At 39.7% G+C, this 25,010-nt stretch overlaps 2 protein-coding genes across 2 annotated transcripts; both read left to right on the top strand.

Annotated features, from left to right (window-relative positions):
• Window positions 1-194: 194 nt before the first annotated feature.
• On the top strand, window positions 195-2,292 carry LOC119129872 (probable thiopurine S-methyltransferase). Its single transcript, XM_037263223.1, has 9 exons — window positions 195-419; window positions 525-636; window positions 787-879; window positions 977-1,109; window positions 1,170-1,222; window positions 1,296-1,370; window positions 1,456-1,541; window positions 1,672-1,716; window positions 1,804-2,292. Exons 2-9 carry the CDS (start codon window positions 530-532, stop codon window positions 1,920-1,922), a joined length of 711 nt encoding a protein of 236 aa, XP_037119118.1. The 5' UTR covers window positions 195-419; window positions 525-529; the 3' UTR covers window positions 1,923-2,292.
• Window positions 2,293-3,257: 965 nt separating this feature from the next.
• On the top strand, window positions 3,258-18,478 carry sdc2 (syndecan 2). Its single transcript, XM_037263225.1, has 5 exons — window positions 3,258-3,665; window positions 15,341-15,455; window positions 15,600-15,772; window positions 16,594-16,711; window positions 17,222-18,478. The coding sequence occupies exons 1-5, from the start codon at window positions 3,606-3,608 to the stop codon at window positions 17,383-17,385; spliced, it is 630 nt and encodes a 209-aa protein (XP_037119120.1). The 5' UTR covers window positions 3,258-3,605; the 3' UTR covers window positions 17,386-18,478.
• The last annotated feature ends 6,532 nt before the right edge of the window (window positions 18,479-25,010 follow it).

The following is a 25,010-nucleotide window of genomic DNA, read 5'->3' as shown; positions in this document are numbered from 1 at the left end:
TGCAGCACGTCCGCGAGCCTTGTGAGGATGAACGGTAAGGGAGATGAATGAATGAAAAGCAATTTTTGACAAACAGCGAGTTTTTCTGCGACATTTCTATGAATCTAGCACCACCTTGCGGTTCGAAGGTGTAAGCAGCACTCGCCTAACATTCTGATAAGCCATATTTTGAAGAAACAGTGACACCTAGTGGATGTTTTTACCATAGGACCAGGAAGCTCCTCCCAACTACAATTTATGGGTTAATTTTTCCCATAGTTTAGAGTCACAGGCATATGACTCTTTATGTATTTCATTACTGTACCGACATGGATTGCCTAACAGACAAAATGCAGCGTACTTTTCACAACGGAATATTTGAGCGAAACGGAAACTGTGAAATAAATATTTCACGGATTCCTACTTGCAAAGACTGTCAAGTAAGTGTGTAATTCACCCATGACCAGATTGTTGTGCAATTGGATTGAATTTTTTTTTTATGTACAGATCTTGACACCTGTTTTTATTTGCTCGCTGTCCCGCAGATAAAATGGGCGACATGCTGAAAATACAGAAAGATCGAGTCGTTAAACTGGAAGAATGGGAGCAACGCTGGGAGGAAAACAAAATTGGCTTTCATAAGTCACATGTGCATGAGTAAGATTACATATTTACACTTGATCAATGCAATTACAGTTTGCAAGAATTAATCAGGCATCGTTAAAAAGCATCACCTATAATTCATTGAATTTGCATGATGTTTTTTTTTTTTTAAAAATAACTATTCTTTTTGTTTCTAATTTCCAGAATGCTGGAAAGTAACATTGACAAAAGTTTATCTGGGCGAACAGGGGTTCGCTTCTTTTTTCCTCTCTGTGGGAAAGCTGTGGATATGAAGTGGTAAATAAAATCCGACTACAAACTCCATTGTATTCTAAAACCAATTCCCAAAGCGCTGTTTATGACTTCACCTTGTTTTGTACTTAATCGTGATCAGGCTAGCAGATATGGGCCATTCAGTGGTTGGAGTGGAAATAGCTGAAAAAGCCATAAAACAATTCTTTATGGAGAACAACTTGACCTACAATGAGGAGCCCGTCCCAGCTATACCTGGAGCAAAGGTCTTCAAGGTGGGTCCATACAAATGCATAACAGTCCTTGTATTCTAACCACTTGCATTCATTCTGCAGAACTCTGAGAAAAATATCTCCTTGTATAACTGTGATCTGTACAGCATATCTAGGTAAGTTAAGTTATGCATACGGTATGAAAAAAGAAAAATAATCGTGGAAAATGTTTCTCCGCCTTTCCCAAAGTTCAGTTGTAGGTCAGTTTGGGGCTATTTGGGACAGAGGATCATTTGTGGCCATTAACCCGGGAGATAGAGAAAAGTAAGGCTTCAAATCTCAAAATGTAAAAATCGCATTGGAAAATCATCATGTTCAAGTTATTGTTTGAAATCTCGCAATTCTATAGGTATGCTTCTCTCATCATTTCTTTGATGGCCAATGACTGCAGATACCTTTTATCCACGTTGATGTACAATCCTGAATTTTACGATGGTAATGCTGTGTTTAAAACTTGAATTACTCAGTGTCAGAGAAATAGTTTTTCATCCAGAATAGTAAAAAAAAAAAAAAAAAACATGGACGAGTTGGTAAAATTCAATAACTATTCTTAACAAACTTTCAGGCCCTCCCTTTGCCGTGCCTGGTGAGCAAGTACATAGCTTGTTTGGTGAGTAATCCCTTTTTTTTTTTTTTTTTTTTTTGTAAATACAGGAAACGTGTCTTTAAAGGTTTTGACTTTTCTTTCCACCTCCAGGAGAACGGTGCAATGTAGAGCAGCTTGTATCAGAGGATGTCATCGAAGACAGACATCGTGCTTGGGGTGTTGACTACCTGATTGAGCAACTCTACCTCATCACTCCAAAGATTAGTTAAAATATGTCACAGCTTTAACAAAATTAGCACAGGGAAGAAAAAAAAAGGAGCAAGTTTTCTTTGTTTGGTTGTTGCCTGGTTACAGTGTTTGTACTAGTGGTAGAAGAGGTGGTTTGCGAAGTTAAAAAAAAAAATCTACAATGGACAGAGTAGACGGGAAAGGTAAATTGTCTATTTTACTACAATCAAATAAGAAGGCTTTTTTAAAATGGTAATATTGTGTCATCGGGGTAAATAATCAATAATTCTGCTCAGGTTGGTGTACTTCTCCATTTTGAACAACAGACGGCGCCAAAGCTCAGAAAAGAGCCCATCTGAATCCATAGCTGTCTTATTTTTCCTTCATACCCAATAAATAAATTTTATTGTTCTATCTGTTCTTATTATATCGTTAAATCAAGTGTGTGATTTCAATATTGAACACATTTATCCATGCCTGTTTAATGTAGCATGCATCCTTGTTGACAAATATACAATAGATGCATTTAAATTCAATTGCAAGCCAAAATTTATGGTTTGTGTGTACATGCCTCAACAGTGGACTGATAAGTCATATCTGGTGATGTTTACATTGTTCAAACTATGAAAGCAGCTATGTAAGCACGCACGCACGCGCGCACGCACTGACAAGGCTGAATGGCAGAAGGAGCTTTGCCTTCATCCTAATTGGCTGCGTAATCTGGAGTAGCGTTAAGCCCTTTGAAAACGACAAGGACACCAAGACCGGGCATCTTTTACACTAAGGATTTTTAATTACTTTCCAAAATTATACTTGCTCTTGACTCAAATGAACATTCTGACGCTCTCCTCAGTTCACTAATATGGTTAACATGACTTTTTTTTGCCTGGGTCACAGGGGATGAGGTCAAGCAAACCTGATACCAGGTCATCTTCTCCTTGGAGACTTCCTCTTTCTGTCACCTCATCCCCAACTCCCTATTTGAATATTGCATTTTATTTTGCCTCATTTAGGTGTAGGGTTTCTATTCACCAGCAGAGATGGACATTGCACAGAAATTATTCAACTTAATGCGATTGATTTTTATGTTGGTCGAACAATAGGATGGTGCTTACCCTAATAAAAAGTAAAATAACAAATACAGTAAGAGATCTAGCATTACAATATTAAGAAAAAATCAGACAATTAGTGCAAATGTGCAATCAGTCAAATATGCCAACCAAATACAATTTCCAGATAACAAGGTTCCTAATTTTCAAACGGACGTAATTGTAAGAATTTGGCAATGCCGTAATCACTACTTTTGTATTAAACACACGCAAGTTTTAGAGAGAGAGGGAGGGGAGAGCGAGGGGTAGAGAGAGAGGGGGCTAGAGAGAGAGAGAGAGAGAGAGAGGGGGGAGCTCGAGCGCCGTACGTGTCTCGCGTGGATTTTACCAAGCGAGGCAGCGCGCGGCGGACTTTGTTTTTATTCCCTGCTTTATTCCTGCATTGATTTGTCTAATTGACCAAGAATTGATTAACATAACAAATTGCATAGTGTTTTTGAGAAGGAGTAGGGGGGAATTAAAAAAAAACAAAAAACGCAACACGTATCCGGTAGTGGTCCCACGAGCGGAACGACGGGACTTTGGAGACAGACGTGGAAAGCGCAGGCGAAGTAGGGACGGAGAAAAGAAGACATTTGGCTTGCTTTGCAGCGCTCACCGCAAAGAAACGGAATAATGAGGAACGTTTGCTTCATTGTCACCCTCGGCTTGGCAGTCTACCTCTCTGGGGAAAGGGTAAGTTGGTTAAACAACTCTAAAACGGGGAGCAAGAAGGCAACTTGGGTCCAGGGCAACTCAAGACCCCCCCTTTTATTTTTTTGAATTTGTTATATTTTGCTTTTAGATCATCTGATGAATCATACACGATTGACAATGCCACGTTGATCCACTCAACATCTGATAAGACAAAAGAAAATGTAGTGTTCATCTTAAAATAAACTTGCATGCTTTTTTTTCTCGTAAATGGACCAAATTCTCTCTCCTCATAAACAATAACTTGTAAAAGGCTTAATTAGTATTACTATTCGCGTGTCAAGTTGGACAAAACTGCGGGGATGCTTATTTCTAAGCAGCAAAAATCAAGGCGTCACGTGCTATTGGGGACGTGACGTCAGAACAGACGCAAATAAATACAATTTTAAGCTGTATTGATCATTTGACCGAGTTTTAGTGGCATCACAATGAAGACCATTTAAATCGTGTTTTCCATCAAATAAACTCCATTAGTATTGCAATCACCAAAGTAAAATATTATTTCTGACTATTTTCAAGTGAGAATCCATCAGACCTCATAGCGTTATGTAATTTCTTCCAAGCATTTTTTTTTCTCAGATGATTTTACCTCCAAGTGTGTGTGCACTGTACACCCCCTTTTGCAAATTAGCCTGGTGCTTGCAGTGACAGATTCTGGCAGCATCATGTGCTGCCCCTGTCATTACTGCCTCCTGTTGTTTCCCCCGGTGGGTTGTGACTTGCCGCTTGGCTCATTGCCTGGTCCTGTGTCAGAACCGGTGGTCCAATTAGCCACATCAGACATTTGGTGACCTTCTGTTCTGTTTTTACATGCTTACTTTTAGCTGTTCCAACTGTAGGTTATTCATCATTGACATGGTGTTGCTCCAATTAGCACCAAAGTCTCTTTTCCAATAGAATAGTTGAATTTGACATACAATAGGATGCCATGCAAATAAAACTTTAACCTGATCAATATCACTCTCCTATTTATCAGTGTCCCCAAAAGGCCCCGCTGCCACTTGACACATGACATCGATTCTCATTTGGCAACAATTGTCAACGAGTGGTAGATAACCTGCTTTAGGCTTAATTAGTTTTTGTTTTAATGAGCAAATCCCATGGACACTATTGAGTGGCGATTTGAACATGTGGATACAATTCTGAAGCTTTCTTCTCTTTATATGCTGTTCATAAATTGTAACTGATTATATTCTATTGATTGTCAAAATATGTCAAATGTGCAAAAAAAAAAACTGTAAAAGGTACTGATTGTCGCTTCAGAGGAGATTTAAGACGGAAGCAATCACGAGATGAACAAAGTGCGCTCAGCAATTTTCTCAAAAGGGCACATGAGGTCAAATTGCTGTGATAAACTACTTAACTACCTTCAAATTGTCTGAGCTGATTACTAATGTTACTGAATGCGCCATTTCAAAGGTAAATGGGTGTTTTGTATTGTAATGGATGTGTTATCTCAAGTTTCTGTCTTAAATGATAGTTTTGTATCCGTTGATTTGGTGGTAATGAAATGAGCCCTGCACGCTGACCTTTTACTCAATGAAACATTTTTGAACCAAATACATTTCTCCCGTCAACACTAAAAAATAAAATTGCAGATTTATTACAAGGCTGTATACTATTCAAATGTCCATATTATTTTCCAATGAAAAATGTGAGATGATAAAAGAGCAATATACAAGAACGCAAGATGGACCAGCTCCAAAAAAGTTTGTTATGTAAACGTTGTGACGGAGGGCTTGAAATGAAAGCACATGCTGTCACGTCGAAAAAGGAAAGCCAGATGCTGTTCTGTGACTGCAGCCTCTGCTCTTCTATATTTCATGATGTTCTTTTATTTTGCATTAACTCATCAAAGTGCAAAAGTCTTATATTGAGGTATCGCAAAACTCGGCACACAGCTGCTGTCGTTTTTTTTCCACCATTCATTTCTTTCATTTTATTTAGGGAGGGGGGTGGTGAGTTTTGCAAACGCTTGCTGGACGTACGTAGGGTGGTCGAGGGGGTTGCTTTCCAGCACACAGCTGCCACGCTTTGCATCCGATTAACCCCAAATAAAGTTTAGATTGTTCAGGAGGCTTTCCTGACGTTTTATAAAATGTTTTCGGTTTCATGTCACCGTTGGCAGAAGTTATGAACACAAGCAACTGTCCACAATTGCAACCATATGATCTCAGATGTTTATTTTGGACTTCCTCTTTAACTTTTTTTTTTTTTTTCAATTGACTTGGGCAGGTGAGGGGGCAACATTATTTTTATCTCGGTCTTATTATTGGCATTAGAACACTGGGCTTTTTCTATCTACTGTAACAGCAGCTTTGTTTTTTTCTATCAAATAAAAGCTGAATTTAAATAGCAACACTTAATCTGGCTTCTCTTACTGAGCAGATGGAAACGTTCGTGCTAACGTGGTTGATGTGACACAAAGAAATGTGGGGAAAATCCTTGTGTTAGGACGTCCCCCCCAGTTTTCATTCTGATTTTATAGCCTGACTCCAGTTTGGGTAGGAGAGTCTCTTATTGAGGAGGGAGGGAGATGTTTCTGTTGCTGGGGGGTTGGGGGAAGGTTAAAAGTGTGAAGTCTGTCTCCCTTTTGGTGTTCTCAAGCCAGGACCTGACTGCCTGTTTGTAGTGTGAAAAATGTCTCACTTGGTAGGGCGGAAGAAAAAGAAGCATGTGGAATAACACATGTATTTGCTTTGTTGTGGATTCAAGAAAACAAAATCAGATGATCTTACATTGCATTGACCAAATACAATACATGGCTGCAAATGAAAAAGTAGGGCAGTCCTCATCAAAATAAGAACCACATGCTTATTGCCTCATTGTCCTGAGATGTCAAGATGCATAAAAGCTGGGTCACTCCACTTCTATCATGAGATAGTTTGTTCCACACAAGGATTGCTGCCATGTTAAAGAATCTCAAACCGACTTTGTTCTCTTATACTTGATCTGAGAGCCCAATGTGTTCCATGGAACTCTCCAAAAATGACATCTATGACATCAGCTGGATTTTTTTTTCCCCATTCTGAGATCACTGTGGAAGAAATGACCCGTTTCACACATTTGTGCTGATCCTACTTATGAATTGTTTTATCATCTCGGAACCGGCCTTTCTATTCCATCCCCAAAATTGCACAGAGGAAAGTTGAGGAAATGAAGGCTTTTATATGCATTGTACAATTATACTTATGGACATCACTTCATTTAGAAGCATTTGCATGAGTAAAATTGGTGTTCTAGAAAAAAAGATGAGCTCACGCGGGTCTTATCAAACATTTTGCAAAGAACAATGTTCTTTTGAAAATATGTCAGCATGACGTAAATATTTATGCATATTCAGTGTACAAACATTAAAAGTCTTATAGCAAGCATGATCACGCCCTAAATCTCGTTTCTCCACCGTGGTTGGTTGGTAACTTAATAAGGTCACGGATATATGTACAGTGATTTCTAGCAGGCAAGTTAATCTTCACTAATGCACTCTGTTAACGGCCATCTGTGTTCTCAAATGCTGTCTGTAAAGCCTTTCAGCTGAATAACCCAGCACACCAGTGTGCTATTATTCGGAGATTTGGGGTGTATTATTCAACACATTTGATTTTGAATGCAAATAATATGGAAGCACCATGTTTCATTTCAAGATTGGTATTTTGATTGAAGCATTCACATTACAACAATGAGTATTAATATTTAAAATCTAGACGGGTTTTTTTTTGTATTGCATCGGTTTTTTAGATTAGTGCAGGGCGTTTGCGCCGTTGTGGGAGGCGAACACAGCAGACTTATTTCATTTAAATTCAGTGCAGAGAGAGTTCACTAAAGTCCGCCTCAAGTTGACGTCAAGTATCTTTTTAGATTCTGCCGTTCACAAATAGTGTTTTCATGAGACAATTCAGACTGGCAGAGTCGGACGATTTGTTTTATCAGTGATTTCTAGAAGTCATAAAGACACAATTAGTGAGCTTTCTGTGATTGTCTTACTTGAAAGTGCTCGAACGCATCTGGCGGAAGACGAATCTCGCAACAGCTGTTTATGGCACGCAGTGCTGCCTATAAACTCACCTGATTGCATCTGGTTCTGTTTCCATTAAGCGCGCTCGCACTTAGCTATGTGCGATTGGTTGACCGCACGAGGCTTTTAGTACAACTTTGTTAACGTTAAGTGCAAACGCTGCTGTAAACATCTGTTGCCTGGTGCGTTTGATAGTGGCTCCATCCCCGGATTTTCCATTAGACTTGTGTAAATGATGTCACTTAAGTTGTGTTGACGTTTTTATTTTGCACTTACTCGACACCATACCGTCTATAAGTCGTCGGTGGAAATAAAAATGGTAAAGTTATACATGGAGCCCAGGGTGGAGCACCCTGAGAAAACATTTTGTTGTTTCAGGAACAGCCTGCCGTCTTTTTAAACCACACATTCTTGCAGAATTACAGCACAGGAATGACCATGTAGCTAACTAGCAAATAGAGGATTGGCAAACACAGTCAAAACCATGCTTAGCTGCTGGAATTTGTTTTAATCTTTCACCCGAGTCCACGTGAGGTGGTTTAAAAAAAACACTCTGGCTTTTTCTCAATTGGAAATTGCAATCCAAGTTTGTTATTGCACACAAAATAAATCAGACGGACATGCACCATTCCAATTGAAAAGGTTAAGATCGCAGTAAAACTTGTTTTTATTAATGGACAGATTGAGTCAGCATTGTGCGTGCATATGGTCGGAATAATCCATAGGATGAGCTTTAACGTGCCAACCTGCCTCAGTGGGCTAATGTCCAGCAAGTGGCATCAGGTCATCGTCATGTGACTCAACAATGTCGTTAATCCACATATGTAGGTAAATAGGGTTTGGAGTTGAGTCAGTCTCTGCATTTTGATTTAAGATTTATTTATTTATTTATTTATTTATTTATGCCAGACATTTTTGGCTAAATGTTTTTTTTAAAAATTTATTTATGCCAGCCATTTCTTGGAAAATGTGACACTTTTTCATGGAGTTGATTAAAGGAGGATTAAAGTGTCCTAGAGCAGAGATATTTTTCATCCCCAAAGCCTTCATAATTTTCATCCTCGGGCATTTGTGGCCTAGACTGGATTAGAGCGACTCGATGACGCCTCGTGAGAGTATTGTAGATGAGCGTACGATCATATGGTCCAAATTTTCTGCCCTTTGATGTAAATATGCGCACGACAAAGACCATTTTACCTTTGACAGGTTGACCTTAGTCATCAATTGTTCTACCTTTTTTTTTTTCCATCTGAGCTGAAGCTGTCACTTTTGTGAGTGGGGACGGGCTGGAAAGCACAAAATTGAAAGAGCTGGAGTTATTTTAATCCCAGGAAAAATCCATTACATGAATAAAATAGAAGTGGAAAAAAAAAATAGAAAAAGGTACTGTATTATCCCTTCCTGTCACATTAGGTTCCAAACAATCCCAGCTGAGAGAAGACCTCCGGGTCAGCTTCAGGCGTGATGCTTCATTCAGTGTGTAAAAACAAACATGCCAACATAGTTAGAAACGTGCTGGGCAGGATTAGCCTGGGATAATGGGATCAGAGAGCAGCACCTGTCGCACCTCTCCTGTCATGTCACACTTGCAATGCTTCTTCAACTACTCTCCTTTTTTTTTGGACAGAATATATGTGACATCCCTTAAGCCTTGCTCTCAAACTAGATAACATGCATAGCAGTAATATCTTACAAACAGCATTTATTCTTTAACTTTGCTTCGTCAGTGCTCATTTAAAGTTTTCCTCCTTTTTTGTGTCTTTATCATCATGGGTCGGCCCCCCTCCACGGACTACCCCACACCCCGCCCGCCCGCCATCACCAATCCAAATCCTCTTAAGCAAAGGCTTGGATGGAAATTCAATTGCTGCAGCGGGGATTGTATCAGATCAGTCAACAAAGCGGCAAAATCATTCTCCTTCCACCACCCCCCTACCTTGCATGCCACGGCTCCATCTGCTTCTTTTCACTCCTCCACCTTTGTCTTTCAACTCATGTCATATTGGGGCATTTGCCAAAGCTGAAAAGGAATGTGAGGAATGTGGGTCATCAGTGAAAAACTTTAGGTGGCTTGTGTCCATCTTGAATTATCTTTGAGCCCCCAAATTGCCCCTGGCGCGAACTCAAAATATAAAATATATATCTACCCATCATAATTATACGGCATTAATCATTATGTGACTGTGCAGAGGTGCTTTGAGTTCATTGTAAGCTGGAAAAGTGAAGAACATTAAATATTCATCCATCTCTGTCTGCGGTTGTATTTGCACTGTTTTGTATAGTGAGGAAGAAGACATTAGTGAAGCCGTCCAATTCTCAAGCACATTTACAGCTAGGTGTTAATGATGCGGCGTTATTTATCTTCCTTTTGTTCATTTGAAAACAACATGGAGAGTTTGAAGAAACCACACGCAGTTTTTAGATGCGAAAAAAAAATTCTTGCTAATTTGACACTGTCAGCAATAATACTAATGAGTTGAAAAAAATATAGGCAATCAATTTCCGCAGTATTTCTAATTTTGAAAGAATTTTCTAAATCTTTTTATATTTGACATTAAAAGTGTCTATTTTTAACAACTTTGAAGGTTGCTAACCAACGTGCATCTCCATGGAAGCCAACTTTGATCCACAATTGAACTGACGCCCTTAATTGCTTCCCTTTATAAATAAACCTGATGATCATCGCCGACTGCAACGACTTGAAATGATGCTTTCCAACTGAAATCCATGACTCTTTTCTATCAACTTCACTCACTTTTCCCGCGGGCCGACACGTAACGTGCTTCAGATCCCAAATGATCACGAGCACATGTGCCACAGACCATGTTGCTTTAACCTGTGCACTGACCTAACACATGCAAATAGATTCAAAGCATTTATGATTCAACTGTTGATGAGGTTTGCTTTGAAACTAACAAAAGCTCACAATGAAAATATCCTGATGTATATCACTAAAATTAGATTTGTTGACTGAGTTTCAGCTAACCACAAGACATATATAATATAGTATTCTGGTGCGTTGAACCAAGGGGTCACATAGCTGGCCTGAAAGATGAGAAAGCGGTAGTGCTGATGTCTTTTTAAACATCCCCATGTGAGTTTTGCATCATTTGTTTTTATTCAAAGCTCAGCACGCTTCCTATGCAAAAAAAAAGTGCCACGATAGTATCAGGCAACATGAGTGTCATTTTATCAATGCCGGGAATTTAAAGCTGAAGATATTTTCAAAACAAATCAGGTTGGATCTTTGGGGTATTTTGACAGACACCTTTTTTTTTTTTTTTAAACAAAATTTGGCTTATGGAAACCGGAAAGGAAAAATGTAATGATGCACTTGACATTTGATTGCGGTTCTTTTTTTTTTTTTCTCACCTACAGTTGGCCTTTACTGGCTTAGCACCGTGTTCTTTGTTACGGCACCGCTGTTCATCTCAGCTCAGCGTAAAAGAGCCTTGGAAGGACACGCAGGCGTTATATTACGCAATATCAGTTTTAATAACATTTTTTACAACATCACATGGAAGGTTCACCATTGAATGATATTACTTGGACTTTTTGAGAAGATAAATAATTAAGAATTTACACATATAAATAGAGAATATTTGATTTTTTTTTTCTTCAAGATAAGAATTCACAAACAAGCACAGCCAACATCGGTTTTGCCATTTTTATAAATTCCCCAACTTTCCAATTTCACACAACATTATCTCCCTATTTTTTCAGGTCAAACATTCCCCTTAAAGTTTCCTATTTTCTCACTATCTGGAGGGAAGAAAGATGGCGTGGCGCGGCAAATCTTTCCCTCCTCTGTATTAGATATGACTGGAAGGTGAAGCCATTTCCCAGTGTCTCGAATTTCACAGCTGACAAAGAATGAACCCTTTTTTTTTTTCCACGTATATCAGGAGTCATTTAACCAGGCTGAGGAATTTCCCCAATTCCCAACCTGGGGAGCAAAAACAGGGAGCAGTGGAGCTTGCAGGGGTCTGGGAATTTGCTCCTTGTTGTGCACACTGCAGAAAGCCAGTCATGCTTGGTGAGTTCAGACAGCACAGCACTGAGGTATTCTCTAAATAAGGCCACATGAGCCCCGCATTGTTTTCTTATTCATGAGATCTAGCAGCACTGGGTGAGAAATGTTAGCAGGTGGCTAGCAAAATCCCATCCGAGAAGCAGTTGATAGCTTTTAATCACTTGCAAAATTAAATCATCCGTAATGTGTCGCAGAAGGTTGACTTTTAAAAAATCCCACTCGTGCAAATTATTAAAGCATTCTTTCACGTGTTTCCTCTCTTGAAACATTCAGAGGCGAGGAGATGGGAGTCATATTTTTTTTTAGTACCTCTGTTTATTTCTCGTGAAATGGACTTGACTGGCTTTCCTGAGAGGAAGTAATATAGAGCAAAGGGAAATAATAGCGGATGTATTTTGTGTCGAAGAGGAAGGGAAAACCAGTCAGGCGTATCTTAACTGCCTTAAAAGTGATGAATATGTTCAAATGGGAAATAAGTATAAAAAAAAATGGACAATGTGCTTTTTATACTCTCTCGGCCACACGCACAAACAAAAAAGGAGGAACTCCGAGGCTCAAAGAGTTTGATTTGTGTCAACTTCCTACGGGAACTTCCTTCCTCTCTTCTGAGCCCGCAGCTGAAAGACTATCAATTAGTTCCTTATTATGATCCCCAGGAGGGTTATAAAACTTTGAGTGGGTTCAAAGAGCACATTTACAAAACTGTTTTAAGTCTAAAAATAGGTATCTTTTCCGAAAAATTCTGGATTGTCGCATTTTTTTCTGTCACCCACCCACAAAGTCAGTCTGAGATTCTCAAAGTAAAAGAGTCGAAAAATCAGAGCGAATCTGAATTACGATGTGTCTGCCAGCCCTCTTGCACTTGTTTTCAATTTTTTTCTTCTCTTCCCTTCTGAAGTTAGTTTTGATGTGTCTGTGTATTCATCTTAGGCCTTAGAGATGTGAAAGCTGGATGTGTGTGTGTGTGTGTGTGTTGGCACATAAATCAATCCCGTGGGTGCTTTCATGGAGATGCAGATGTTGCTATGCATTCTTTGAAGGACGGCTACTTCCTTTGACCCGACTCGGATTTGAGTTCATATTTGGGCCGTGGCTGAGAACAATTCATCCAAACGTCCGTCCGGCCCTGCAGGCACTTTTCTATCTCCCTCCTATAGAACCAAATGTAAATATTACCCCGACCTAGAGTGTAAGCCATATTTTTCTCGGGCTTTTCACACAGCTGCCTCCAGGCTATGGTACTGTCAGTAGCAGCAACGGGTTGGTTCTTGGCTCCGTCCTTCTTTCCCAGTTTTCTCATCCCTCATTTGTCCAGGCCGCTTTTTGCTCAATCGCCTCTTATCTGTCGTTTCTTTTGTCCAGAAGCTCCACGCCGTTTACAGGTCACGAGAAGAGCGGTTGTTAACGATCTCAGGATTTTTCAACGTGTTTGCATATTGTGTTTATGTAAGTGTTCGATTTTTTTGTGACGGATGTTGAGAGGTTTGACTTTGAAACTGTGCGCCTCTGTGTGTCTACGCTCGGCTGCACAATGAGCTTTACTCAAGTGCTTGTTTGCCTCCTCCTTCTTTTGCTTGGAGACTTTTTTTCTTTAAAAGGTGGACGTTTATAGCTTGAGGTGTGCTCCTAAAGCTTCAAGATGGACTCTCGAAGGAAATTTCTCTTTCCTGTCAACAATATATTGTGGGGGATTTTCCCAACAATTACACAATGATGGCTGGCTAATTTTGAATCATGATTTTTTTTTTTAGAATTAAAATAAACGTACAGGTTCTATGTGATTCTGCACAGCCGTACTTGTTCTGATTGAAGACGTGCACAACACAAAACTTTTGGAATTGCAAAATAAAAAACACCACAAGTCACCCTAAAAGTTTTTTTTTTTATCGGCCGTCAAGCTCTTCAATCTTTTCCATTAAAAGTGAAAAATGAAAGGAGTCAAATGTTTGCTCAACAGCTATAAAAAAAAATAGAGCTGCTGTAGCATAGCTGAAGATTCATATATCAACAAGCACTCGACATTGGTAGTTGCCAGACTGCTGTCTAGTCCGGCTCCAAAAAAAAATGTGATAAGAGCTGAAAGGAGTCACAAATGTCAACACACTGATAAAAAAGAGCAAAGTTTATCAGAAATGTCCGTGACATTGAAAGTTTCCGACTTTTAGATGTTTATGGCTGTCCCTCATCTTCATTTTATAACCGAGGATTCCCATTAAGAATAACAAATAAAATGGATTAAAAGCTCCTTATGCTCCAATCAATATTGCATCCATTAGTCACACTCTCCAGACTTGAATGGCGATGCGGTGTCAAGTTAACATGCTCAATTGCTTTCCGTCTATGTTTCAACGAATTAATGAAATACTTGCTAACGGCTTCTACTTGGTGACGAGCGTGTGTGGCCTGCCTTTATCTCATTAGCATCCTTTGTCACCATGTGAACTGCCCCCCTCCCCCAACCCGGCCGGCCATTGTGCTCTTATGCATTTTGACCTGTGGAGCGAACGGAGACACTGAATGGCTTTGCTTGAGGGGGTTGCATTGGAAAGACGAAAAGCCAATAAGATGAAGATAAAGTTGCTTTGAACAAATTCTTTCTTTGATCAGACGGCTGAGCAATGGAGGGGCTTTCTTTCTTTTGCAAGACACTTGACTGAGAAGGAATGGTATTGTTCGTCTTCAATTTTCTTCGTCTGTCTTTAGCGCCGTGGACTGCCGGCGTTTTTTTTTTGTCATGGAAATATGCACAATTACTTGAAAGCACCACATGTGAATACTTAGGGAATTGGAGTCTTGGATTTTCATCTTTGGAATGTTTTTCGTGGGAATTTGCTTGTCTGATAGTGACGTCAAATGGTCTGATGAATTCATTTCTGTTTTTTTTCCCCCTGTTACGATTTTGTTTGCCCAAACACAGCTGGTCTTAAACAAGCATTACTGTGGCCTAATTTCTCATTAGCCAATTCTCGCCTATTCTTTTGCAGCTAACAAAAGAACGCCCCTCATTGGTCTTTCTGTCACGCCAATTGATTGTTTCCTCTAATCCAATGTCTTTCAGCTTGAAGTTTATCAGCACAACTTCCTTAGAGCTGACCTGGAACTGTCGCAAATAGATCCCCACAATGGGATGATATATTGTCTGTCTTTTTTTTTTTTAATTCCCATTCTGAGCAGGACTGTTATTATAGAGAAGGTCCAATACAAATTAGTCAATCACACTTGAATAGATGTTGCCATGGATGCCGGTATAAGTATTCAAGTCACATAGAGAACACAAGATTTCCCAAAAATTCAATATTATCGAGTAGCCTACGGAATGAATACAACACTTTTTTTTTTTTTTTTGCTGGAGAGAGCGGTTATTGATTTTCTTGTTATAGTCTGTTATGTCTTAAATCACACATATGGCAAGAAGGAGCTGTTCAGGGCTTTTCATTACCATTAAGCCGTAATGCAAACATTCCAACCAATCAGGCCGGTTGTCACAAAAGAGATGATCCGAGCTTGCTTTGTCAGTTGTCAACAAATGCTGCTTTAAAGTCACATATGCAATTTTTGTTTTGATTTATGAGTGATCAAACCATGAACTCAATAGTTTTTTTTTTGTAGATAGCACAGGCGGCCAAGACCACCTCCCAGGCTGATGACTTATACCTGGATGACACAGGCTCAGGAGGTTACTACCCTGAAGATGATGATGATTTTAACTCGGGGTCAGGCTCAGGTAAAAAAAATTCAAATATGCCTATTACTCTGTATTTTATGCATCAATCTCAGTCCTTCACTCAGTGTGAAAGAAACAACAAGGACATTTTGCAAATGGACAAATCGTTTTTGTGTTACAATTATTTCCGTCACACTCTCCCAGGTGCAGGTGAAGAAGTGGTTGAAGAAACGGTGACTGTTAGTATGGTGTATATTGCACCCAAAGCAGAAGAACCTACCAAGGACTCCACCAAAGATTTCACCCCCAAGGTGGAGACAGCCACAGTTCGAGAAACTGCCAGGGACAACACACCCAAGAAGCCGTTAAGAACAGAGGTCAGTAGCACACAAGTTTCACTTCTGTTGTTTTGCTAGTGACGTAGGTCGGTGACGTCAATAGTGATTGATGAAGGATTCTGTATTTTGATCCAAATTATTTGAAGCATCAGAGGTCAATAGATTTTCAAAAAAGAATTTTGCCCCGCAGCAAGCAGCACTGTCGTTCTCATGGTAACGTCACAACATTTCACCCACCCACACTGATGCTTTTTAGAATTCATCCTTGCTGTCAGTCACGGCAGTTCAAATTAGTAGTTGTTTTCAATTGAAATGGTGGGGAAAAAGAAAAAGACATCACTCGTGTATTTTGCTCATTATAAAGCTGGGGACAAAGCGGTACAAAGAATGGATGGATTTACCAAAAATGATGTGCCAGGATCAAATAAAATAATCACAGTAGCCTGTTATTATTTTTACTCTTTCTGGGCGAGGAACTATTTGATTTATTAATACATCAAAAAATCAAAAGAAATACAAATGATCAGGTTACTCCCAGGATAAAGATTTCCATTCGTTCCGCTACACAACAGAGTAGCCTACATCTGTTTGAGATTTAAGGAAAGCTTCCCTAAAGAAAGTCCTACCTGCTGTCTCACTGACACAAAATCACGGGATAACCTTAACGCCAACCTGGGCTCATTTCAGATGCAACTGTTCTTCTTTCCCACTTCAGACGATGACGCTAATCTATACAGGCAACTTGGATCCATTCCAGTTAAATTCTTAGCCGGCCAACTGTTCAACTCTTTGCATGGTTAACGACATTAAAAAAATGATCGTTAGCCTATATTGATCCATTATATTCCCTTTAAATCCAGGCACCACCACTCCCTGTTACGGAGGACATGACCAGCACAACCGGTGCCCCGGGCTCGGCTCAGGAGCCCATCGAGGTCCGCACGGAGAACCTCTTCCAAAGGACGGAGGTGTTGGCAGGTATGTGCCGTTCAACAACAAATGCACAAATCTGGTGTCAGCTCTTCCATTGTCGAGGAAGATAAGATAGATTGAGGAACGTCTCATTTGTTCTGCTTTTACTATTTTAAACAATTATGACTAAGTAAGCGTGTTTCCCTTTTTTGCCCATGTCTCTGTAGTCGTACGTCTCCCACCTGATCCACTTCTCAAAATAAATGCTTTCAATAAAATCCATCTGTTTTCCTCCACGGGACCTTGGGGAGTTCACAGCGGCGTGGGTGTTCAAAGCACCTTGTGCCTTGTTTGAGAACACGGATAGCGCACGGCGTCTGATCCCATCCGTCTTCTCCCTGCATGTCTGAGTTTCACGTTTGATTGGCACCTCACTTCCATTCTGTCTCCGCCATCCGTCTCTCTTTCTTTTTGATAGGCACCTTTTTATTCAATGCGGATTAGAATGACAATTAGAAACGTCTCTTCATTATTGATGGACCAATTAAATGACATGAATAATTTTTTGCTTCTCAGCTGTTATCGCCGGAGGGGTGATTGGATTCCTGTTTGCCATTTTCCTCATCCTACTTCTGGTTTACCGCATGAGGAAGAAGGACGAAGGCAGCTACGACCTGGGCGAGAGGAAACCTTCCGGTGCAGCGTATCAGAAAGCCCCAACTAAGGAGTTTTATGCATAAAAGCCCCGCCCACTTCTCATGGGATCAACAAAACACAAGCGGCTGCCCCCGAGCCGCAGCCTCTGGCAAGAGCGAACACGAGAAACAATATGTTGCAATGTTGATTTATGGAAAAATAGCATAATGGGAAGCTTTTGCATAGCATATTGTTGTTAAGATTTTTCCCTTTTTAAAAAAAAAACAAAAAAAAACAAGCTTTCCTTGTTTTATGGCAACTGTCAGTGTATTGTATGAAAAGATTTTTTTTTATTAAAAATAACACAAACAGGATCTGTAAAGGTGAGAAAATCAACCGCATCTGTCTTCTGTCTAAGGAGCTTGTGTTTAGTCGCTGACTACTTTTAACTGCAGCAGTATGTTATTTGTAAAGAGAAAAAAAAAATCAAACGTGGAAATAATTGAATATAATTATTCTGTATCAACCCTACTTTTATTTCTTTTTTTTTTATTTTGTCTTAGCATGTCTGATGTTGATCTCTAAAGTTGTATTACATTAATTTATCTTTTCTCTGATGTTGAAAAATGCCTTTGTAGTTTTGATGAAGCTCTTTTTGTCTTCACATTAACGCTGTTAATAGTCAATGTAAATTTTCTCCCTTCAGGTTGCAACGTTTCTTTTTTTTTTTGCTCTCACGCCCATTTTTAAATAGAGGTGAGCATGACATCATGTCTTGTTTATTTGTGGGGGTTTTTGGGGGGGGAGGGGCGGATGAACAGCATTTTATTTTTAAACACAGGAATTAGTCCGAGATGGAAGAGTTGTCTAAAAAAAGAAGAAGAAAAAAAGATTGCACACGATTGTTTCGGTGTCGGAAGTCTCTTATTACGATTTCAGTCACCTTCCCCATCCTTGCCAAACTAGCATCCTTCAACCCTTCCCGGGCCTCTTTTTCTCTCTGTTTACCATCCCGCCCACCTTCTTTTTTAGTCCGACTGGAGCACGGCCAGTTAAGCTGTCAATGGCCTGCCCCACTTCCTGCTTTGTGCTCGTGTTGATGCTTTGGGCCTAAAGACGTGCTCAATGAAAAAAAAACGCTTTATTGGACACAAACACCAGACCACATGCAGAGCACATACCACGGGGGAAAAAAAAGCAGACACATGTGGAAACTTCTACACAAGTATTCTTTTTCTTCTCAAATGATAAATAAGAAGGCTTAGAAATGTTCAGTGATGCCTTCAACAGCCATGTATACCCTCACTCTTCCACTTCTGTGTTCATTAATATTCTCTGCCGGGGCAAAGGTCATGACAAACCCAAAGACTCAACCCAATCCTGTGTGTTTATTTTCTCAATTAAAGAGGCCTGCCCTTCCAATAGCTTCTTAGTATACGGAAAGATATATAAATACAGTATATATAATGTATATTCACAAATGTTTTAAACCTTCAAAGTGCCTACCATTTGGATAAGATCACGCTCGCAGTGAGCGCGAAGCAGGTGTCGAAACAACTCGACTGGCATTCAGTGTGCATGGATGACTGTAATGGTAACATTTTTTTTTTTTTTTTTTTTTTAGTCTGATAAAAAGCTGACAGTATTGTACCTATAAGTTGAAACAACACTACTGAATAAACATTGTGGCCTAATAACCAAATTGCCTTTGTGAATTTTTTTTTTTTACACCTCAAGTCGTGACTCAAATATGCTAATTGGTGTGAATTTTTCAAGTAAATGAAAAGCATGTCAAGGAATGGATACTATAGGGATTGTGTGAAAATGATGGAAGCAATTAACATCTTTGAACATCCCAAGCGTGCCATTACTAATTACTAAGGTGTGAATCTTTACCATCCCCAGGAGGAAAAATACAAACAAAATACAACAACAAAGGGAAGAAAAGGTCTATTTGTTTTGATTCATTTAAAGAAATGCAAAAATTTATAAGCGCAGATCATGACAAATCATTATTGTCACATGAAAAAATAAATAATTTTTTTTTTTTAACGATGCACTGTAATCAACTAAAATTTGTTTTTGTCAAATTTTGGCATCATCTTGAGTAAGCCTTATGTTGTATGAAAGAACACAAATTCCTGTACCTTTTTTAAAAATTGCACTTGTCACTCTTCACCTATTTGCATGATGTTTACATTACTGCTGTAATCATCACCATGGTTACAAATCCCACAGTGGAAACAACCACTATTGTTGCAACAATACGCAGAATTGGAGAATATTCTTTTATGGAATCGTGCACACACACAAAAAGTACACATACCATACAAGCGCAGGATACAAACGACATAAAAAGCTGACAGACTGTGACCTTCTTGCTAATGGAAAAGACCTGTTTTTTCTTTTTTTTAACATGACAGAAAAGAGAACTGAGCCAACGTGCACCGATAATTCTTCCGAATGACTACGCTCACATGCACGTATTGTGTCCCATGTTGTTTTAGTTGAACTCCCCTTTTCTTGTCCATTTCTAAGGAACCAGGCCAATATCGTACAAAATGGCGATGTGATTTTTACAAGGAATATATAGCCCATATAGTGCTTGGTGAAAACCGAATGTAAAAGTTTAAAGTTGAGATTATTCCTCACGAAAAAAAACATCTCTTTGTTCACTCTTAAATGTTCCGTCTTCATCTTTTCATCCCACGTTCTTTTGTTCCATTCCCTTTGTAGCTGCGGTTAATTTAATAAAGCTCACGGCTATAAACTGGCAGTCAACATCAAACCATGCAGAAATGTCAAAGAAATGGCATCCAAGATAAACAGGCTGTCAGGACTCATATAAGCCCATGGCTGGAGACTTTAAGCCAGAGTCCGACCCGGCTGGACATGCGCCACTTCGCTGACCCGAGCAGTACAGACACAAGTTCACATTTTGCGCCGAGCCAATTTTGACACCACGTCATAATTTTACAAACACAGTCTGACTCAGATGTTTTTCCTTCAACCTCAGTCGACGCATGCAATTTGGAAGCTGAGAAGTAAACTTCTGCCTTAAACTAAGTCCAGATGTAACATGGCATACACGTGCCATTTTGCAACTTCTTGAAAATGTTTTGTGGCCTTCCACAAGCGGAATATTTCTAATATTACGATTTTGAAAAGGATGACCTCATGTTATTGGTGTTTGTCCAATTTGGGGTTCTGCAATTTTTTTACAGCTGTCCACCCAATGACCCAATAGGGGCTTGCTGACAGACAATTCGATTTTTCTTGAAGTTCTAAAAATTCACAATCTATCAATATGATAAGAAACAGGCTTCTTAAGAAATGTTCCCAAAAGATGGCCACACCCTGTGACATTAATCAGAATGCTTCTCAAGCATGTTCTTAAGATGACCATTTGAGATGACCCAGTTTTTCAGTCCAGCTGTTGTCTGATGTTCCTTATTGGCCAGTCAGGAAAACTATTCAATCTGCATTGCTTACAGCTGGAATGCCTCCCAGAACATTCCAACCCAATTGCAAGTTCCTCCCCATGACAATCTACACAACGTACACAAAACAACATGTACTCTTCAGTTAGAGGTCAAAATTTTGACATTCAAATATAAAATGAACTCATTCAATGCCAGCTCAGTACAAAGTGATATTTGACGTCTATTCTCGTCAATGGCAGTGAAGGAGTTCATTTGAACTGCCAGTCAATTTTTTTAATGGAATATTTTGGGAACATCGGATAAAATATTTGAAAAATATCGAAACACGATAAAGGACTCTCGACTGCGAGGCAGTCGTGCTAACCACGACTGCACCGTGTAAGAATATGTCACGGTAATGTTCTACTTGAGCAAGTCTCTCTTTAAGTCCGACTGAGCTTTCAGTCACTTCTCATCCATTCTTTATATCTGCACCACTCAGTGTAGAAATGTGTCTGACAACCATTTGACACTGACAACCTCAAAGCAAAATTAAAAGCCATGCGAGGGAAGATGACAAATGTTAGCAGTACACTACCTTGCCAGATTAGCACAGCTTTTCCATTTGCATATAAATCAAGTCAATTCAGAGGAATGTTTTCCACTTAATCACAGAGTTAATAATTGCCAGTATGCCAACTTGCCTCCCCTTAACAGGATTTGGAAATCTTTTCATTCCGCTCAACTCCCTCCCATGAACGTTGTTACATGATATTACTGGTGTTTGATTTCCCCTTCGCTGAGGGGAACGCGATTTCTGTTTTTGATTAAGGTTGTGATGATGTTCAATTCTTAGGCGACACTGAAGAGTGGAATAGGAAGAACTGTGTTTAGAGTGCATCGCTTTTATTTCCCCCCCCAAAAATGCATGTGCAAGATTTAGGGTATATTGGATAATGTAATAAAAAAAAAAAAATTCTCAACTACAATTGCCCGCTAAAAGAGGTCATCACAGGACATAATGTGCTATAATTTTATCAATTAGAAATAGTAGTTGCATTACAAATAATAGGAAGATCTCCCTCATGGAAGGTGCGAGGTTGCCATTTGGCATCGTAACAGCATCGGAAAAAAAACAACAATGCATTAGGCAATCAACTATAGTACTGCAATTTGAAATCATTCTTGTGTGCAAAATCAAAAGCGAGCTATTACTTTCATCATCTGTCATTTTACAGTCATCTGCTATTTCTTTTCCCCTTACAAAAGCTTTGTCATTTTAGACTTGAATTTATTTTCACTTACATTGCCAATCAGGTTCTTTTGACATTTCGGGAGCATTTTCTTTCTCGTGGACAGGACAAAGAAGAACTAGCTTTATTACTTTTTAAGAGCCTGAAATCAGGGAATCTTAAGTTGAAAAATGTCTTCAAACGATTATTCATTAAGATACGAGCCGATTGCCGATGAATCGATTAATATCGATACCCAATATATAATACGTACGCTGCATTGGAAAATGGATAGTCTTAATGGATTGCTTTTGGGCAAAAGTCAGACATAAGACTTTAGACAGCATTGTTCTGCATATCGATTGGAAAAGGGGGGCGCCACTACAAAAGATGAGGATGACCTGCAGCAATATGGGGAGGAAGAACGTGGGAGGGATGACTTGAGTAGTAGGCGGTAGTCAAATCGCCCACGGAGACACTTTGTTAAGATAACAGAGAGTTATCAGTGCCAGGGAGCATGATGGGAGGGAATCACCATCTCCTTGGGAATGTGCATACTCGTGTCCCTGAGTGCCTGCAACTCAACCTGCAGCTACTCACGACACACATGACCAAGTGTCAATGACCTCACGGGCAAGAAAACGTAACTTCAAAGTGCTAACTGGATGGACCACCACGGTTAGTTAGAAACATTATCAAAGGTGAGGTGGAGAAAGAACGAGAAGGTTTTACAAATAGGCTCAAATATAGCATCAAAAAGGAGCGTGATATGCTGGAGCTGGTGGTCCCCCCTTTTTTTTAGGAGGACACTAGTGCCGTTCAAATCCCAACTCACTTCAAAGACTCTTCATTAAAGCTCTGCCTGGAGTCGAGTCCGTCAAAAAAGAAAAATCATCCTGCTGCTCATCCCCCTTTTTTTTTTTTTCCAGACTGTCGAGTTGTCTTGCTCACTCTACTCATCAACGGCTTCCACTCAGCCATTAAGAAGCAGCATGTGAACAAAATAAGTGAGAGAAAGGCAGTGTGAAGAAGAGATGGAGCACAAAGGAAGGCAGATCAAACAGCTCCTATGAGCGATAACCCTTTAATAGGATTGAATGGCTTTTGTTGTTGCTCATGCTTAATCGGTGAGCAAAAGGTCTTTGGCTTAGTACTGGTCATTTGGTACCCAACTGCAATAAGAGAATGAAAAAGAAAAAAATATTTGATTGGTCAGGTCTTGTTAAACCAATTAATTATGAATCTGGCGCTCCCAAATCAGCTGAGAAAGATTCCAACTCAGCCGTGACTTTCATGAGTAATCCAGAAAATGGCCGGATGGAAGGTTTTCCCAAACTGGCTTTGTTTTCATACTTTCTGCATGGAGTCATGTGCTGTTGTGTGGACTGCGGTCAAGGCTGGACACGCCTGAATGCAGCTCGGGATGTCATGGAGTGGGACAAGAGGCCAGCCATGGTCAGGCAGCTACCGGCCCGCCGAGTCTGTGTGATTGCAGGCCTCTTCTCCAACAGACCATCTTTTTTTTTTGTGCTGCAGATGGACAGAGCGAGATTAATGACTAGAAAGAAAACAGTTATGGTCACATCTTGTCTTCTGCCTATTTCAACATGTCACCGCAGTAGCGAAATGATTGCAAAGCTATTGATCCATCAATTCATTTTTCATCGTCATAAAAATCTATAACAGGAGTGGGGGGGGGGATATGGCCGTCTTCTTCCTTTATCAATGTCTAACTGAGTCAGAAGATGTGCTGCCTCCTGCCTGGAAAACAGCTTTGATTGTTAATCCATAAATGATTAACTGGAGTTATATTTTTAGCAGGGAGCGAGAGAGCCATTTTGAATGAAGTGAGCCATTCACTGTGTCCATATTCAAAGCAAAGAGATTTTAACTTGGGATGCTTTGAAATATTCATTTTAGTGCCGTGGATTTCAATCCCCGGGGGATTATAAGAGAAAGAAGCGTATGGGAGGTGAAAAAGATCAAATATTATTCCGTATTATTTCTCCTGCAGCCGTTTTGTAAGGACTGTCTTCCGTGTCGTACCTAAAAAATAAATGACTGAATGTTTACTGTTTTACTTGAGATGACACCATCTTTGAAAGCTGGTTCTATTCAGGCAAATCCAGGAAATGGATGATAAAGGTAGGACAACTTTGAAAATCGTCACACAATAGACGGAGTGACTCAACTCCAGCACTGAAGCCACAATGTGGGTACTAATAACGCTGTCACTACAGCAGACAAGAACGTGAAAGAGCAGACCTCCCACACGACTACCTTTTAAATTTGCTGCAGCAATTATCCAAATTATGTTTGAGCTGTTCCTCCTTGATGCATCGTGGAGCGACGATAAAACATTATGCCATTGGTGTCGAACATAAGGCACGCACGGGGGCCAGATACGGCCCGCCACATCATTTTATGAGGCCCGCGAAGATATATTTTGCATCGACTTTGTGTCATTACTATAATTGTCTTCATGTATCGCTTCCTTTGTCGCAGTAGAACAATGCCGAATATTTCCCCAAAGAAGACAAATGAGCACATTATTTTTTTTAATGTTTAAGTTCATGCAGTAACTCATTTTCTTTTCCATGGTAATGCATTTCTGAGCTCTATTACCTAAAACTCGCTGTAATGACTGAATGCAAATCACATTTGTAGCGTGGAAACGAGTGGGTGGTGGAATGTGAAGGATCTTTTATTCCTCTACAACCGTGAACATTTGGAGTTGATTATTTTCTTTTATTATGCGACAATCCACTAATGTTATGCATTCATTTCAAAACATACATGTACTTATTTCTTTTGGTAGTTCATGGAAGGTTATAGAAGAGGAAAGAGACGGACAGCTGTTTTAATTGCATAACAATAATAATCTTATGGTGATTAGTGGTATGAAATACGCTGAGATTCTACAAACCAGATGCATCAGATCCAAAATCGATTCACTTTCAGTGGTCACGCTGCACACTTTAACGCCATCATTGACAAAATTCACAATAGTTGCCATAGTAACTTCTTTTAAAAAGTATCACTAAGTGAATGAGAACTGAAGAAACACTTTGGGTT

Source organism: Syngnathus acus, chromosome 11, assembly GCF_901709675.1.
Source record: "Syngnathus acus chromosome 11, fSynAcu1.2, whole genome shotgun sequence".
NCBI classification, from domain to species: Eukaryota; Metazoa; Chordata; class Actinopteri; order Syngnathiformes; family Syngnathidae; genus Syngnathus; species Syngnathus acus.
The sequence above is the reverse complement of the archived record's forward strand: the minus strand, read 5'-3'. Positions and strand labels throughout refer to the sequence as shown.